Source organism: Mobula hypostoma, chromosome 1, assembly GCF_963921235.1.
Source record: "Mobula hypostoma chromosome 1, sMobHyp1.1, whole genome shotgun sequence".
Lineage (NCBI taxonomy): Eukaryota > Metazoa > Chordata > Chondrichthyes > Myliobatiformes > Myliobatidae > Mobula > Mobula hypostoma.
The window spans coordinates 1,715,052-1,732,634 of NC_086097.1; the positions used below are offsets into that span (position 1 = coordinate 1,715,052).

General features: G+C 46.3%; 1 protein-coding gene across 1 annotated transcript in view; it reads right to left on the bottom strand.

Annotated features, from left to right (window-relative positions):
* jdp2b (Jun dimerization protein 2b) overlaps positions 1-16,903 on the bottom strand; it is a 56,003-nt gene extending 39,100 nt beyond the window's left edge. The window contains exon 1 of the mRNA XM_063043047.1: positions 16,631-16,903. Coding sequence (XP_062899117.1) covers positions 16,631-16,739 — 109 coding nt within the window. The 5' untranslated portion in view covers positions 16,740-16,903. The remainder of the gene's footprint in view (positions 1-16,630) is intronic.
* Between the last annotated feature and the right edge of the window lie 680 nt (positions 16,904-17,583).

The following is a 17,583-nucleotide window of genomic DNA, read 5'->3' on the forward strand; positions in this document are numbered from 1 at the left end:
TTTTCCATATCTACAAATAAGAAATTTTTTACGGTCTCAAATAAGTACATTTCCTAAAAGTCCTGATAAGAAACTACTAGATGTAATCTTTAATCTGAAACCTTTTTATAATGGATCTATATCTAATATTTATAATATGCTTTTTGGAATGGGGAGTGTTCCTTTAGATAAAATTAAAAATCTTTGGGAACAAGATTTATAGACTTCAATTTCTAAGGAAACTTGGAATCAAATTTTTAAATTGGTCAACACTTCATCGTTATGTGCCCGTCACTCTCTCCTTCAATTTAAAGTGGTCCATAGGCCCCATATGACCAAGGATTAGTAGTCTCATTTTTATTTAGATATATCTCCATATTGTGATAAATGTAATAATGGAGAAGCTTCACTCATTCATATGTTTTGGACATGTCCGAGTCTTGGAAAATATTGGAAAGAAGTATTTCAAACCTTTTCGATACTATTCAAAGTAAATTTAAGTCTAATCCTTTGACTGGTTTATTTGGTATTGTTGGAGGAAAGGATATCATTTTGGAGCCATTCAATCTGCACATTTTGGCTTTTATGTCTCTCATGGCCAGAAGGACGCTTTTGCTTAAATGGAAAGATGTGGCCCCTCCTATTCACGCTCAATGGTTATGTGATGTGATATCATGTTTAAACTTAGAGAAGATTCGATGTTCAATCTCTGAATCTAGCCAAGACTTTCAAACATTATAGGGACCTTTTTTGAATTATTTTCAAAACCTTTGATTTGCTGTTAAAACACAGATGATGACTAACAATCTTTTTTCTTTTTTTTCTACTAATTAGCTTCGGTCTTGGTAGTGGGTTAGCATTTTTTTAAATATAATAAAATTATTATTTTTCAATGTTATGAACTAATTGACTTGTATGAATATAGGGTAAGGAGTCTCTATATGCGATTTAGTTCAATGTATTGACATACATTTTTTTCCTGTACTGTATTCTTATATATAGAAATTAATAAAAATATTGGAAAGAAAAGAATTAGTCCATTAAGTCTGCTCTGCCATTTCATCATGGCCAGTTTATTCTCACGCTCAATCCCATTCTCTTGCCTATTCCTTGAAATCTTTGACACCCTGACTAATCAAGAACCTATCAACCTCTGCTTTAAATATACTCAATGACCTGGCTTCCACAGATCACCTCTCACTAGCAAAAGAAAATTTTCCTCATCTCTGTTCTAAATGGATATTCTGAATTGTGCCCTCTGGTCCTGGATTCCTCCACTGTAGGAATCATCCTCTCCACACCCACTCTTCCAATACTTGATAGGTTTCAAAGACACCGTGCCCTCCCCCACCCATTCTTCTAAACTCCAGAAAAATATAGGCCCTGATCCATCAACGCTACTCATATGTTAACCCTTTTTTTCCTGGGATAATTCTCGAGAACCTCCTCTGGAGACTCTTGAATACCAACACATCTTTTCTAAGATAAGGAGCCAAGCAACCACAGTAGTTTGGTCCTGACTAACACCTTATGAAGTCTTAACATTGCATCCTTGCTTTTGTATTCTAGTCCTCTAGAAATGTGTGCTAACATTGTATTTACCTTATCTCAAATTCAACCTACAAATTAACCTTTAGAAATCCTGCACAAGGACTCCCAAGTCCCTTGCATCTTGGATTTTTGAATTTTCTGCCCGTTTAGAAAATAGTCCACACCTTTATTCTTTCTGCCAGAGTGTATGATCATACACTTCCCAACATTGTATTCCATCTGCCATGTCTTTGTCCATTCCCCAAATCTGTGTAAGACCTTCTACAGCCTCTTTGCTTCCTCAACACTACCTTCCCCTCCACCTTACTTTGTATCGTCCACAAACTTGGTCCAAAGCCGTCAACTCCATCGTTCAAATCATTGACATATAACATAAAAAGAAGCGGTCCCAACACAGACCCCCTGTGGAACACAATGAGTCATCAGCAGCCAACCAGAAAAGGCTCCCTTCATTCCCACACCTTTTGCCTCTTGCTAGTCAGCCAGTCTTCTACCTATGCGAGTGCAGGCGGGAGGAGAAGATGGCAGCGTGCCGCACGTGCGCATCGAATCTTCTCTAAGTTTAAATGATATCGTATCTGTTAAATAGGGGCTGTGGACAATTCTGATTTGATGGAGATGGACGTGAAAGCTCAGAGGAACATCTGAAGAAATTTCTGAAACGCCCGTCTGCTGCTGTCATTACTGTGTGGTCGGGAATCTTTCAGAGGGTGGGCCTCAAAATCCCCGGCCTTGCCTGCTTTTGGCGACCGAGAAAGAGGTCGAATCGCTCGGACAGAGATGGCGCTCAGTACTCGGTGTCAGAGAGCTGATCAGAGCTCGAAGTTTTCGGATGACTCAGAGACAGATTGCGGTCGGCATGGCAGGGAGGGTTTTCCTTCCTTCTCCCGTCTGAGTGAGATATGGGACATTTGAGAGACTTTGAACTTTTACTGGGCTCACGGACTTCTTCATCAAGTTATGGTATTGTTGCACTGTTGTAACTATATGTTATAATTATGTGGTTTTGTCAGTTTTTTCCGTTTTGGTCTGTCCTGTGTTTTGTGATATCACACCAGAGGAAATAATGTATCATTTCTTAATGCATGCATTACTAAATGACAATAAAAGAGGACTACATGTCTTCATCATCTAAAACTTTCCTGTAATACCTCAGGCTCTTACCTTCTTAAACAGCTTCATGTGTGGCACCTTCTCCACGAGACCGTAAGGCATGGGGGCAGAAAGAGACCATTCAGCCCATCAAGTCTGCTCCACAATTTTCTCATGGCTGATCTATTTTCCCTCTCAGCCTCAATCTCCCACCTCCCCCCACCCACCCTCCTCGTATCCCTCATTCCCTACATGCCCTGATCAATCAAGAATCTATCAACCTCTGCCTTAAATACATCCAATGACTTGGCCTCCACAGCCGCCTGTGGCAATGATTTCCACAGGTTCACCATCCTCTGGCTAAAGAAATCCCTCATCTCCGTTCTAAAATGATGCCCCTCTATTCTAGGCTCTCCCACCACAGGAAATATCCTCTCCACATCCACTCTATCAAGGCCTGTCACCATTCAATAGGTTTCAATGAGGTCACCCCTCATTCTTCAGAATTCCAGTGAATACAGGCCAAGAGCCATCAGACTTACTTCATATGTCAAACTATTCAACCTCGGAATCATTTTTGTGAACCTCCTTTGAATCCTCTCCAGTTCCATCACATCCTTTCTAAGATAAATGCAAGAAGCATCAGGAACAAAGGTGATGAACTGAGAGCTTCGATACATACATGGAATTATGATGTAGTGGCCATTACAGAGACTTGGCTGGCACCAGGGCAGGAATGGATTCTCAATATTCCTGGATTTCAGTGCTTTAAAAGGGATAGAGAGGGCAGAAAAAGGGGAGGAGGGGTGGCATTACTGGTCAGGGATACTATTACAGCTACAGAAAGGGTGGGTAATGTAGCAGGATCCTCTTTTGAGTCAGTATGGGTGGAAGTCAGGAACAGGAAGGGAGCAGTTACTCTATTGGGGGTATTCTATAGGCCCCCTGGTAGCAGCAGAGATACAGAGGAGCAGATTGGGAGGCAGATTTTGGAAAGGTGCAAAAATACAGGGTTGTTATCATGGGTGACTTTAACTTCCCTAATATTGATTGACACCTGATTAGTTCCAAGGGTTTAGATGGGGCAGAGTTCGTTACTTGTGTCCAGGATGGATTCCAGTCACAGTATGTGGACAGGCCGACCAGGGGGAATGCCATACTAGATCTAGTACTAGGTAATGAACCGGGTCAGGTCATAGATCTCTCAGTGGGTGAGTATCTGGGGGACAGTGACCACCGCTCCCTGGCCTTTAACATTATCATGGAAAAGGATAGAATCAGAGAGGACAGGAAAATTTTTAATTGGGGAAGGTATTATGAGGCTATAAGGCTAGAACTTGCGGGTGTGAATTGGGATGATGTTTTTGCAGGGAAATGTACTATGGACATGTGGTCGATGTTTAGGGATCTCTTGCTGGATGTTAGGGATAAATTTGTCCCGGTGAGGAAAATAAAGAATGGTAGGATGAAGGAACCATGGGTGACAAGTGAGGTGGAAAATCTAGTCAGGTGGGAGAAGGCAGCATACATGAGGTTTAGGAAGCAAGGATCAGATGGGTCTATTGAGGAATATAGGGAAGCAAGAAAGGAGGTTAAGGAAGGGCTGAGGAGAGCAAGAAGGGGGCATGAGAAGGCCTTGGTGAGTAGGGTGAAGGAAAACCCCAAGGCATTCTTCAATTATGTGAAGAACAAAAGGATGACAGGAGTGAAGGTAGGACCAATTAGAGATAAAGGTGGGAAGATGAGCCTGGAGGCTGTGGAAGTGAGCGAGGTCCTCAATGAATACTTCTCTTCGGTATTCACCAATGAGAGGGAACTTGATGACGGTGAGGACAATATGAGTGAGGTTGATGTTCTGGAGTATGTTGATATTAAGGGAGAGGAGGTGTTGGAGTTGTTAAAATACATTAGGACGGATAAGTCCCCGGGGCCTGACGGAATATTCCCCAGGCTGTTCCACGAGGCGAGAGAAGAGATTGCTGAGCCTCTGGCTAGGATCTTTATGTCCTCGTTGTCCACAGGAATGGTACCGGAGGATTGGAGGGAGGCGAATGTTGTCCCCTTGTTCAAAAAAGGTAGTAGGGATAGTCCGGGTAATTATAGACCAGTGAGCCTTACGTCTGTGGTGGGAAAGCTGTTGGAAAAGATTCTTAGAGATAGGATCTATGGGTATTTAGAGAATCATGGTCTGATCAGGGACAGTCAGCATGGCTTTGTGAAGGGCAGATCGTGTCTTACAAGCCTGATAAGAGTTCTTTCAGGAGGTGACCAGGCATATAGATGAGCGTAGTGCACTGGATGTGATCTATATGGATTTTAATAAGGCACTTAGAACATAGAACATAGAATAGTACAGCACAGTACAGGCCCTTCAGCCCACAATGTTGTGCCAACCCTCAAACCCTGCCTCCCATATAAGCCCCCACCTTAAATTCCTCCATATACCTGTCCAGTAGTCTCTTAAACTTCACTAGTGTATCTGCCTCCACCACTGACTCAGGCAGTGCATTCCACGCACCAACCACTCTCTGAGTAAAAAACCTTCCTCTGATATCCCCCTTGAACTTCCCACCCCTTACCTTAAAGCCATGTCCTCTTGTATTGAGCAGTGGTGCCCTGGGGAAGAGGCACTGGCTATCCACTCTATCTATTCCTCTTATTATCTTGTACACCTCTATCATGTCTCCTTTCATCCTCCTTCTCTCCAAAGAGTAAAGCCCTAACTCCCTTAATTTCTGATCATAATGCATACTTTCTAAACCAGGCAGCATCCTGGTAAATCTCCCCTGTACCCTTTGCAATGCTTCCACATCCTTCCTATAGTGAGGCGACCAGAACTGGACACAGTACTCCAAGTGTGGCCTAACCAGAGTTTTATAGAGCTGCATCATTACATCGCGACTCTTAAACTCTATCCCTTGACTTATGAAAGCTAACATCCCATAAACTTTCTTAACTACCCTATCTACCTGTGAGGCAACTTTCAGGAATCTGTGGACACGTACCCCCAGATCCCTCTGCTCCTCCACACTACCAAGTATCCTGCCATTTACTTTGTACTCTGCCTTGGAATTTGTCCTTCCAAAGTGTACCACCTCACACTTCTCCGGGTTGAACTCCATCTGCCACTTCTCAACCCACTTCGGCATCCTATCAATGTCTCTCTGCAATCTTTGACAATCCTCTACACTATCTACAACACCACCAACCTTTGTGTCGTCTGCAAACTTGCCAACTCACCCTTCTACCCCCACATCCAGGTCGTTAATAAAAATCACGAAAAGTACAGATCCCAGAACAGAGCCTTGTGGGTCACCACTAGTTACAATCCTCCAATCTGAATGTACTCCCTCCACCACGACCCTCTACCTTCTGCAGCCAAGCCAATTCTGAATCCACCTGGCCAAACTTCCCTGGATCCCATGCCTTCTAACTTTCTGAATAAGCCTACCATGTGGAACCTTATCAAATGCCTTACTAAAATCCATATAGATCACATCCACTGCACTACCCTCATCTATATGCCTGGTCACCTCCTCAAAGAACTCTATCAGGCTTGTTAGACATGAATTGCCTTTCACAAAGCCATGCTGACTGTCCCTGATCAGACCATGTTTCTCTAAATGCCCAGAGATCCTGTCTCTAAGAATCTTTTCCAACAGCTTTCCCACCACAAACATAAGGCTCACTGGTTTTTTATTACCCGGACTATTCCAACTACCTTTTTTGAACAAGGGGACAGTATTCACCTCCCTCCAATCCTACGATACCATTCCTGTGGACAACGAGGAGATAAAGATCCTAGCCAGAGGCTCAGCAATCTCTTCTCTTGCCTCGTGGAGCAGCCTGGGGAATATTCTGTCAGGCCCTGGGGACTTATCTGTCCTAATGTATTTTAACAACTCCAAAACCTCCTCTCCCTTAATATCAACATGCTCCAGAACATCAACCTCACTCATATTGTGCTCACCATCATCAAGTTCCCTCTCATTGGTGAATACCGAAGAGAAGTATTATTGAGGATCTCGCTCACTTGTACAGCCTCCAGGCGCATCTTCCCACCTTTATCTCTCATCGGTCCTACCTTCACTCCTGTCATCCTTTTTTTCTTCACGTAATTGAAGAATGCCTTGGGGTTTTCCTTTACCCTACTCACCAAGGCCTTCTCATGCCCCCTTCTTGCTCTCCTCAGCCCCTTAAGCTCCTTTCTTGCTTCCTTATATTCCTCAATAGACCCATCTGATCCTTGCTTCCTAAACCTCATGTATGCTGCCTTCTTCCACCTGACTAGATTTTCCACCTCACTTGTCACCCATGGTTCCTTCACCCTACCATTCTTTATCTTCCTCACCGGGATTAATTTATCCCTAACATCCCGCAAGAGATCTCTAAGCATCGACCACATGTCCATAGCACATTTCCCTGCAAAAACATCATCTCAATTCACACCCGCAAGTTCTAGCCTTATAGCCTCATAATTTGCCCTTCCCCAATTAAAATTTTTCCTGTCCTCTCTGATTCTATCCTTTTCCATGATAATGTTAAAGGCCAGGGAGCGGTGGTCACTGTCCCCCAGATACTCACCCACTGAGAGATCTATGACCCGACCCGGTTCATTACCTAGTACGAGATTTCGTATGGCATTCCCCCTGGTCGGCCTGTCAACATACTGTGACAGGAATCCGTCCTGGACACACTTAACAAACTCTGCCCCATCTAAACCCTTGGAACTAATCAGGTGTCAATCAATATTAGGGAAGTTAAAGTCACCCATGATAACAACCCTGTATTTTTGCACCTTTCCAAAATCTGCCTCCCAATCTGCTCCTCTGTATCTCTGCTGCTACCAGGGGGCCTATAGAATACCCCCAATAGAGTAACTGCTCCCTTCCTGTTCCTGACTTCCACCCATACTGACTCAAAAGAGGATCCTGCTACATTACCTACCCTTTCTGTAGCTGTAATAGTATCCCTGACCAGTAATGCCACCCCTCCTCCCCTTTTTCCACCCTCTCTATCCCTTTTAAAGCACTGAAGTCCAGGAATATTGAGAATCCATTCCTACCCTGGTGCCAGCCAAGTCTCTGTAATGGCCACTACATCATAATTCCATGTATGTACCCAAGCTCTCAGTTCATCACCTTTGTTCCTGATGCTTCTTGCATTGAGGTACACACACATTTCAGCCCTTCTACCTTACTGTCTTTACACTGTTTATTCTGCTTCTCTTTCCTCAAAGCCTCTCTATATGTTAGATCTGGCTTTACTCCATGCACTTCTTTCACTGCTCTATCGCTCTGGGTCCCAGCCCCCTCGCAAATTAGTTTAAACCCTCCAGAACCATGCTAGCAAACCTACCTGCAAGGATATTTCTCCCCCTCGAGTTCAGGTGCAACCCATCCAATCTGTACAGGTCCCACCTTCCCCAGAAGAGATCCCAATGATCCAAAAATCTAAAACCCTGCTCCCTGCACCAACTCCTCAGCCACGCATTCAACTGCCATCTCCTCCAATTCTTACCATTACTGTCACGTAGCACTGGCAGCAATCCTGAGAATGCCACCCTTGAGGTCCTGTTCTTCAGCCTTCTGCCTAATTCCTGAAACTCACACTTCAGGACCTCATCTCTCTTCCTGCCTATGTCGTTGGTCCCAACATGTATCACAACTTCTGGTTGCTTTCCCTCTTGTACCAGGATGTCATGCACCCGGTCAGAGACATCCCGGACCCTGGCACCCGGGAGGCAACAAACCATGCAGGTGTCCTTCTCACATCCACAACATCTCCTGTCTGCTCCCCTGACTATAGAGTCTCCAATGATGACAGCTCTCGTCTTCTCCGTCCCACCCTTCTGCACCACAGGGTCAGACTCAGTGCCGGAGGCCCTGCCACCGTGGCTCACACCTGATCGGTCATCCCCGCCAACAGTATCCAGGACAGTAAATTTATTATTCAGGGGAATGGCTACAGGGGTGCTCTGCACTACCTGTCTGCTCACCTTCACTTTCTCCCCTCTGACTGTCACCCAACGACCTGCTTCCAACAGCCTAGGTGTGACTACCTCCCTGTAGCTCTCATCTATGACAGCCTCATTCTCCCTTATGAGTCGAAGGTCATCCAGCTGCTGCTCCAGATTCCTTACACGGTCTTCCAGATCGCCCAGCCGAATGCACTTCTGGCAGATGTGACTCTGCGGGAGAGGGGCATTCCCCCAAGACTGTCACATCTCACATGAGAGGCACATCACCATCTCAGGGGACATTGTAAAAACTAACTGCGAGCTAGCTTGTCCTCCGCCTCTCGAGTCAAAGCCTCAAAACTCCACTCCTTCACTGGCCCACTCACTCACAGACGACAAGGTTCCACACGGTAGGCTTATTCAGAAAGTTAGAAGGCATGGGATCCAGGGAAGTTTGGCCAGGTGGATTCAGAATTGGCTTGCCTGCAGAAGACAGAGGGTCGTGGTGGAGGGAGTACATTCAGATTGGAGGGTTGTGACTAGTGGTGTCCCACAAGGATCGGTTCTGGGACCTCTACTTTTCGTGATTTTTATTAACGACCTGGATGTGGGGGTAGAAGGGTGGGTTGGCAAGTTTGCAGACAACACAAAGGTTGGTGGTGGTGTAGATAGTGTAGAGGATTATCAAAGATTGCAGAGAGACATTGATAGGATGCAGAAGTGGGCTGAGAAGTGGCAGATGGAGCTCAACCCGGAGAAGTGTGAGGTGGTGCACTTTGGAAGGACAAACTCCAAGGCAGAGTACAAAGTAAATGGCAGGATACTTGGTAGTGTGGAGGAGCAGAGGGATCTCAGGGTACATGTCCACAGATCCCTGAAAGTTGCCTCACAGGTGGATAGGGTAGTTAAGAAAGCTTATGGGGTGTTAGCTTTCATAAGTCGAGGGATAGAGTTTAAGAGTCGTGATGTAATGATGCAGCTCTATAAAACTCTGGTTAGGCCACACTTGGAATACTGTGTCCAGTTCTGGTCACCTCACTATAGGAAGGATGTGGAAGCATTGGAAAGGGTACAGAGGAGATTTACCAGGATGCTGCCTGGTTTAGAAAGTATGCATTATGATCAGAGATGAAGGGAGCTAGGGCTTTACTCTTTGGAAAGAAGGAGGATGAGAGGAGAGATGATAGAGGTGTACAAGATAATAAGAGGAATAGATAGAGTGGATAGCCAGCACCTCTTCCCCAGGGCACCACTGCTCAATACAGGGGGATATGGCTTTAAAGTAAGGGGTGGGAAGCTCAAGGGGGATATTAGAGGAAGGTTTTTTACTCAGAGAGTCGCTGGTGCATGGAATACCCTGCCTGAGTCAGTGGTGGAGGCAGATACACTAGTGAAATTTAAGAGACTACTAGACAGGTATGTGGAGGAATTTAAGGTGGGGGGTTATATGGGAGGCAGGTTTTGAGGGTCGGTACGACAATGTGGGCCGAAGGGCCTGTACTGTGCTGTACTATTCTATTCTATAAGGGGCCCAAACCTGCTCACAATACTTCAACGAGGCCTCACCAGTGCTTCATAAAGTTTCAACATTACCCTCGTGCTTTTGTATTCTAGCTCTCTTGAAATGAATGCTAACATTGCATTTGCCTTCCTCACCACAGACTCAACCTGCAAATTAACCTTTACAGAATCCTGCACAAAGGCTCCAAGTCCCTTTGCATTTCAGGTTTTTTGTATTTCCTCTCCACTTAGAAAACTGTCAGCCCTTTCATTTCTTCAACCAAAGTGCACGACCATACACTTCCCAACACGACATTCCATCTGCCATGTCTTTGCCCATTCTCCTGTTCTATCTAAGTCCTTCTGCAGCCTCTTTACTTCCTCAAAACAACCTGCCTCTGCACAAATCTTTATCTTGTCTGCAAACTTTGCAACAAAGCCATCGATTTCATCATTCAAATCACTGACCTATAACGTAAAAAAAAGCGATCTCAACACAGACCCCGTGGAACACCGCTAGTCGCCAGGCAACCAGCCAGAAAACATAGAAACATAGAAAATAGGTGCAGGAGTAGGCCATTCAGCCCTTCGAGCCTGCACTGCCATTCAGTATGATCATGGCTGATCATCCAACTCAGAACCCTGTACCAGCCTTCCCTCCATAGCCCCTGATCCTCTTAAATATAGCCAATGAACTGGCCTCAACTGTTTCCTGTGGCAGAGAATTCCACAGATTCACCACTCTCAGTGTGAAGAAGTTTTTCCTCATCTCGGTCCTAAAAGGCTTCCCCTTTATCCTCGAACTGTGACCCCTCGTTCTGGACTTCCCCAAGATCGGGAACAATCTTCCTGCATCTAGCCTGTCCAATCCTTTTAGGATTTTATACGTTTCAATCAGATCCCCCCTCAATCTTCTAAATTCCAACGAGTACAAGCCCAGTTCATCCAGTCTTTCTTCATATGAAAGTCCTGCCATCCTAGGAATCAATCTGGTGAACCTTCTTTGTACTCCCTCTATGACAAGGATGACTTTCCTCAGATTAGGGGATCAAAATTGCACACAATACTCCAGGAGTGGTCTCACCAAGGCCTTGTACAACTGTATAGGAATAGAATGAGGTGGATGACAAACGTGTGGCTGAGGGATTGGAGCAGGGGGCAGGGATTCAGATTTCTGGATCATTGGGACCTCTTTTGGGGCAGGAGTGACCTGTACAAAAAGGACGGGTTGCACTTAAATCCTAAGGGGGACCAATATCCTGGCGGGGAGGTTTAAAGCTACTGGGGAGAGTTTAAACTAGAATTGTTGGGGGATGGGAACCAAACTGAAGAGACTGGGGAAGAGGCGGTCGGTTCACAAATCGAGAAAGTTTAGAGACAGTGAGAGAGGGAGGATAGGCAGGTGATAGAGAAGGGACACATTCAAACTGATAGTTTGAGATGTGTCTATTTTAATGCAAGAAGTATCATGAACAAAGCAGATGAGCTTAATAGAGCATGGATGAGTACTTGGAGCTATGACGTTTTGGCCATTACAGAGACTGGATGACTCAGGGGCAGGAATGGCTACTTAACAGTGCCAGGACAGGGAGGGAGGCAGAAGAGATGGGGACGTGACACTGCTGATCAGAGATAGTGTCACAGCTCCAGAAAAGGAGGAAGACATGGAGGGATTGTCTACGGAGTCTCTGTGGGTGGAAGTTAGAAAGAGGAAGGGGTCAATAACTCTACTGGGTGTCTTTTATAGACCACCCAATAGTAAAGGGACATCGAGGAGCAGATAGGGAGAAAGATTCTGGAAAGATGCAATAATAACAGGGTTGTTGTGATGGAAGATTTTAATTTCCCCAATATGATTGGCATCTCCTTAGAGCAAGGGGTTTAGATGGGGTGGAGTTTGTTCGGTGTGTTCAGGAAGGTTTTCTGACACAATATGTAGATAAGCCAACTAGAAGAGAGCCTGTACTTGATCCGGTATTGGGAAATGAACCTGGTCAGGTGTCAGATCTCTCAGTGGGAGAGAATTTTCGAGATAGTGATCACAATTCTATCTCCTTTACCATAGCATTGGAGAGAGATAGGAACAGACAAGTTAGGAAAGCATTTAATTGGAGTAAGGGGAACTATGAAGTTAATCAGGCAGGAACTTGGAAACATATATTGGGAATACAGCAGAAACATGGCAAATGATCAGAGGATATTTGTGTGGTGTTCTGCATAGGTACGTTCCAATGAGACAGGGAAAAGATGGTAGGGTACAGGAACCATGGTGTACAAAGGCTGTTGAAAATCTGGTCAAGAAGAAAAGAAAAGCTTGTGAAAGGTTCAAAAAGGCGACACGCCCGACATCACCCACCCACCAATAAACCCCTTACTCAACCTTCCGCCCCTCCCCCAAAGAAATTATTTTTTATTTTAAAATAAAATTTTTTAAAAATGAAAGGTTCAAAAAAACTAGGTAATGATAGAGATCTAGAAAATTATAAGGCTAGCAGGAAGGAGTATAAGAATGAAATTCAGAGAGCCAGAAGGGGCCATGAGAAGGCCCTGGTGAGCAGGATTAAGGAAAAGCCTACAACTACGTGAAGAGCAAGAGGGCAAGACATGAGAGAATAGGACCAATCAAGTGTGACAGTGGAAAAGTGTGTATGGAACCGGAGGAGATAGAGGAGGTACTTAATAAATACTTTGCTTCAGTATTCACTATGGAAAAGGATCTTGGTGATTGCAGTGATGACTTGCAGTGGACTGAAAAGCTTGAGAATATAGATATTAAAGAAGAGAATGTGCTGGAGCTTTTGGAAAGCATCAAGTTGGATAAGTCACCGGGACCGGACGGGATGTACCCCAGGCTACTGTGGGAAGTGAGGGAGGAGATTGCTGAGCCTCTGCCAATGATCTTTGCATCATCAATGGGGTCGGGAGAGGTTCCCGATGATTGGAGGGTTGTGGTTTTTATACCCTTATTCAAGAAAGGGAGTAGAGATAGTCCAGGAAATTATAGACCAGTGAGTCTTACTTCAGTGGTTGGTAAGTTGATGGAGAAGATCCTGAGAGGCAGGATTTATGAACATTTGGAGAGGCATAATATGATTAGGAATAGTCACCATGGCTTTGTCAAGGGCAGGTCGTGCCTTATGAGCCTGATTGAATTTTCTAAGGATGTGACTAAACACATTGATGAAGGTAAAGCAGTAGATGTAGTGTATATGGATTTCAGCAAGGCATTTAATAAGGAACCCCATGCAAGGCTGATTGAGAAAGTTAGGAGGCATGGGATCCAAGGTGACATTGCTTTGTGGATCCAGAATTGGCTTGCCCACAGAAGGCAAAGAGTGGTTGTAGATGGGTCATATTCTGCATGGAGGTTGGTCACCAGTGGTGTGCCTCAGGGATCTGTTCTGGGACCCCTTCTCTTCGTGCTTTTTATAAATGACCTGGATGAGGAAGTGGAGGGATGGGTTAGTAAATCTGCTGATGACACAAAGGTTGGTTGTGTTGTGGATAGTGTGGAGGGCTGTCAGAGGTTACAGCGGGACACTGATAGGATGCAAAACTGGGCTAAAAAGTGGCAGATGGAATTCAACCCAAATAAGTGTGAGATAGTTCATTTTGGTAGGTCAAACATGATGATAGAATATAGTATTAATGGTAAGACTCTTGACAGTGTGGACGATCAAAGGGATCTTAGGGTCTGAGTCCATAGGGCGCTCAAAGCACAAGTTGACTGTGGATAAGAAGGCATATGGTGCATTAGCCTTCATCAATCGTGGGATTGAGTTTAAGAGCCGAGAGGTACTATTACAGGTGGAAAGGACCCTGGTCAGACCCCACTTGGAGTACTGTGCTCAGTTCTGGTCGCCTCACTACAGGAAGGACGTGGAAACCATAGAAAGGGTGCAGAAGAGATTTAGAAGGATGTTGCCTGGATTGGGGAGCATGCCTTATGAGAGTAGGTTGAGTGAACGACCTTTTCTCCTTGGAGTTACAGAGAATGAGAGGTGACTTGATAGAGGTGTATAAGATGATGAGAGGCATTGATCATGTGGATAGTCAGAAGCTTTTTCCCAGGACTGAAATGGCCAGCACGAGAGGGCACAGTTTTAAGGTGCTTGGAAGTAGGTACAGAGGGGATGTCAGGGGTAAGTTTTTTACACAGAGAGTGGTGAGTGCGTGGAATGGGCTGCCGGTGACAGTGGTGGAGGCGAATATGATAGGGTCTTTTAAGAGACTCCTGGATAGTACATGGAGCTTAGAAAAATAGAGGGCTATGGGTAACCCTAGTAATTTCTAAAGTAAGTACATGTTCGGCACAGCATTGTGGGCCAAAGGGCCTGTATTGTGCTGTAGGTTTTCTAAGTTTCTCTGTTTCTAAAAGGCTCCCTTTATTCCCATTCTTTGTCTCTTGTTAATCAACCAATGCTTTATCCATGCTAGAATCGCTCCTGTAATACCATGGGCTCATAGCTTGTTAAGTAGCCTCATGTGCAGCACCTTGTCAAAAGCCTTCTGAGCATCCAAGTACACAACATCAACATCTGGTTCAGGTGACTTATCGTCCTTCAGACCTTTCAGTTTCCCCAAGAACCTTCTCTCTAGTAATAGTAACCACATACTTCATCACCCTTGGCATCTGAAACCTTCACCATACTGCAAGTGTCTTCCACCGTGAAGATGATGCAAAATACTTATTTCGTTCACCCGTTATTTCTTTGTCCCCCATTACTACCTCTCCATCATCGTTTTCAGGCGGTCCGATATCCACTCTTGCCTCTTTTGTACACTTTATGTATCGGAAGAAACTTTTGGTATCCTCTTTAATATTATTGGCCAGCTTACTTTCGTTTCCATCTTTACCTTTTTAATGACTTATTTCAGCTGCCTTCTATTGGTTTTTAAAAGCTTCCCAATCCTCTAACTTCTCACTAATTTTTGCTCTATTATATGCCTTTTCTTTGGCTTTAATGTTCACTTTGGTATCTCTTGTTAGCCACGGTTGTGTCATCTTGCCTTTAGAATACTTCTTCCTCTTTGGGATGTATATATCCTGTGCTTTCTGAATTGCTTCCAGAAATCCCAGCCACTGCTGCTCTGCCATCATCCCTGCCAGTGTTCTTTTCCAATCAATTCTGGCCAACTCCTCTCTCAAGCCTCTGTAATTCCCTTTACTCCACTGTAATACTGATACGTCTGACTTTAGCTTCTCCTCAAATTTCAGGGTGAATTCGATCATATTATGATCACTTACCCTTTAAGTTCTCTAATCAATTGTGGTTCATTGCACAACGCCCATTCCAGAATAGCTGATTCCCCTAGTGGGTTCAACCACGAGCTGCTCTAAAACCATCTAGTAGGGATTCTAGAAATTCTCCCTCCTGGAATCCAGCACCAACCTGAGCCACCTCAGTCTATCACAAGAAAAGCCCTTCCCGCCACTGGGCGCATTCGCAAGGAGTGATGCCACAGGAAAGCAGCACCCATCATCACCGACCCCCACCACGTACTTCATGCTTTCTTCTCACTGATGTAATTGGGAAGGAGGCACAGGAGCCTCGGGTCCTACACCACCAGGTGAAGGAATAGTCATTACCCTAAAGACACCAGGCTCCTGAACCTCACCTCACCTGTGAACCTATGATCAATCGACTCACTTTCAAGGACTCTATAACTTATGTTCCCTGTGTTATTTCTTCACTATTTTTAATTTTTCTGTTTTTACACTTTGTCTTATTTTGCACAATGGTTATTTGTCAGTCTCTGTATGTAGTTTTTCATTGTCTCTGTCGTCCTACAGAACAACTATCTCAGGGTGTATATGGTGACACATAAGCACTTTGATAATAAATTTATTTGGAACTTTTATCAAGCACCTACATAGTACCATATACGAATTTCAGATTCACTTTCTTGTAGCCATTTAGAGGGAAATATAGAAATGCATTTGGAATATTGAATTCATTTTGGTCTCTTTGCAACAGGACAGATGTCACTTAGGTACCCTTCAGAATCGTTTATATGGATGACAAACCACAAGGGTCCCAGCACCAAGCCCTGAACGCCGGTAGACACGGCCCCTTTTCGGAGAAACACACTCCGGTTGCAGGCGAGACCTAACACTGGGCATTAGGGGTCGATTTTATATGTCCTGGTCTCAGCACAGGCTTGTTCTCGCCCAGCAAGATTTCTCCAGTAGGTTCTGCAGACGGTGGGTCTCAGGAGAGATGGAAATGGTCAGGGCAACGGTTCACCAGGGTCTAAGGGATCTAGCTACCTGCCCCCCCCCCATCACCGGTTGGGACAGTTTCGCGACCACCACTGGGTCCTGTAACAGAACGAGGGTCACCAACCAGCACCGAGATGGGGCAGAGATCCCCTGTTCCCCAATTCCCTGCAGGGAGGGGATGGGGGAAATGGGGTGGGGGCGCAGGGTCTGGGTCGGGACCGAAACCTGGCTCCCCGGCCCACCCCGCTCCGGCTCGGGGCCCGGACACCTTGATCTGCGGCTCAAGCTTGTGCAGCGGAAAAGTTTGGATCAAGTTTGTTCCATACCTGCCAGACCGCTCCCCACCACCGTCCGCCGCCCACGGACTCCCGGCCGCTCCCGCTCCCGCTCCCGGCTCCCGCTTGGCCGCCGCTCCCGCGGACCCGCTCCCTCCATCGTCCGGCCTGGGCCGACAGCGGGGGGAATGCGGAACCCGTCCTCCCCCAAACACGTCACTCCGTCTCCAGAACTCGGCCCGAGAGGAAACCGCACGTCCGGGCAGCGGGGACAGAGAGGGAGGGGAGGGGAGGGGAGGGGAGGGGAGCGAAGCGAGAGGGGTAAGGGGAGGAAAAATGAGGTTAGAGAGAGGGGAGGGGAGAGGCATGAGGGGAAAGGGAGGGGGAGGGGAGGGAGCGGGTTAGGGGGAGAGGAGGAAAAATGAGGTGAGGGAATAGAGAGAGGAGGGAAGGAAAAATGAGGTGAGGGAATAGAGAGAGGGGAGGGGTGAAGGAGAGCGAGGGGTTGGGGTGGGGGTGGGGGTGGGGGTGAGGGAGGGGGTGGGGGTGGGGGTGGGGGTGAGGGAGGGGGTGGGGGTGAGGGAGGGGGAGGGGTTGGGGGTGGGGGTGAGGGAGGGGGAGGGGTTGGGGGTGGGGGTGAGGGAGGGGGAGGGGTTGGGGGTGGGGGTGAGGGAGGGGGAGGGGTTGAGGGTGGGGGTGAAGGAGGAGAGAGGTTGAGGGGTGGGGTGAAGGAGGGGAGGGGTTGAGGGGTGGGGGTGAAGGAGAGGGAGGGGTTGAGGAGTGGGGTGAAGAAGGGATTAAGGGGTCAGGGGTGAAGGAGGGGAGGGGTTGAGGGGTCAGGGTGAAGGAGGGGGAGGGGTTGAGGGGTGGTGGAAGGGGAGGAGGGGTTGAGGGGAAGGGGAGGGGGAAGAGGTGGAGAGGAGGGGGCATGAGAGGGAGGGGAATAGGGAGGTGGGGGAGGGAGGGAAGGAGATGAGAGGGTACAGAGGGGAGAGGAAGGAGGG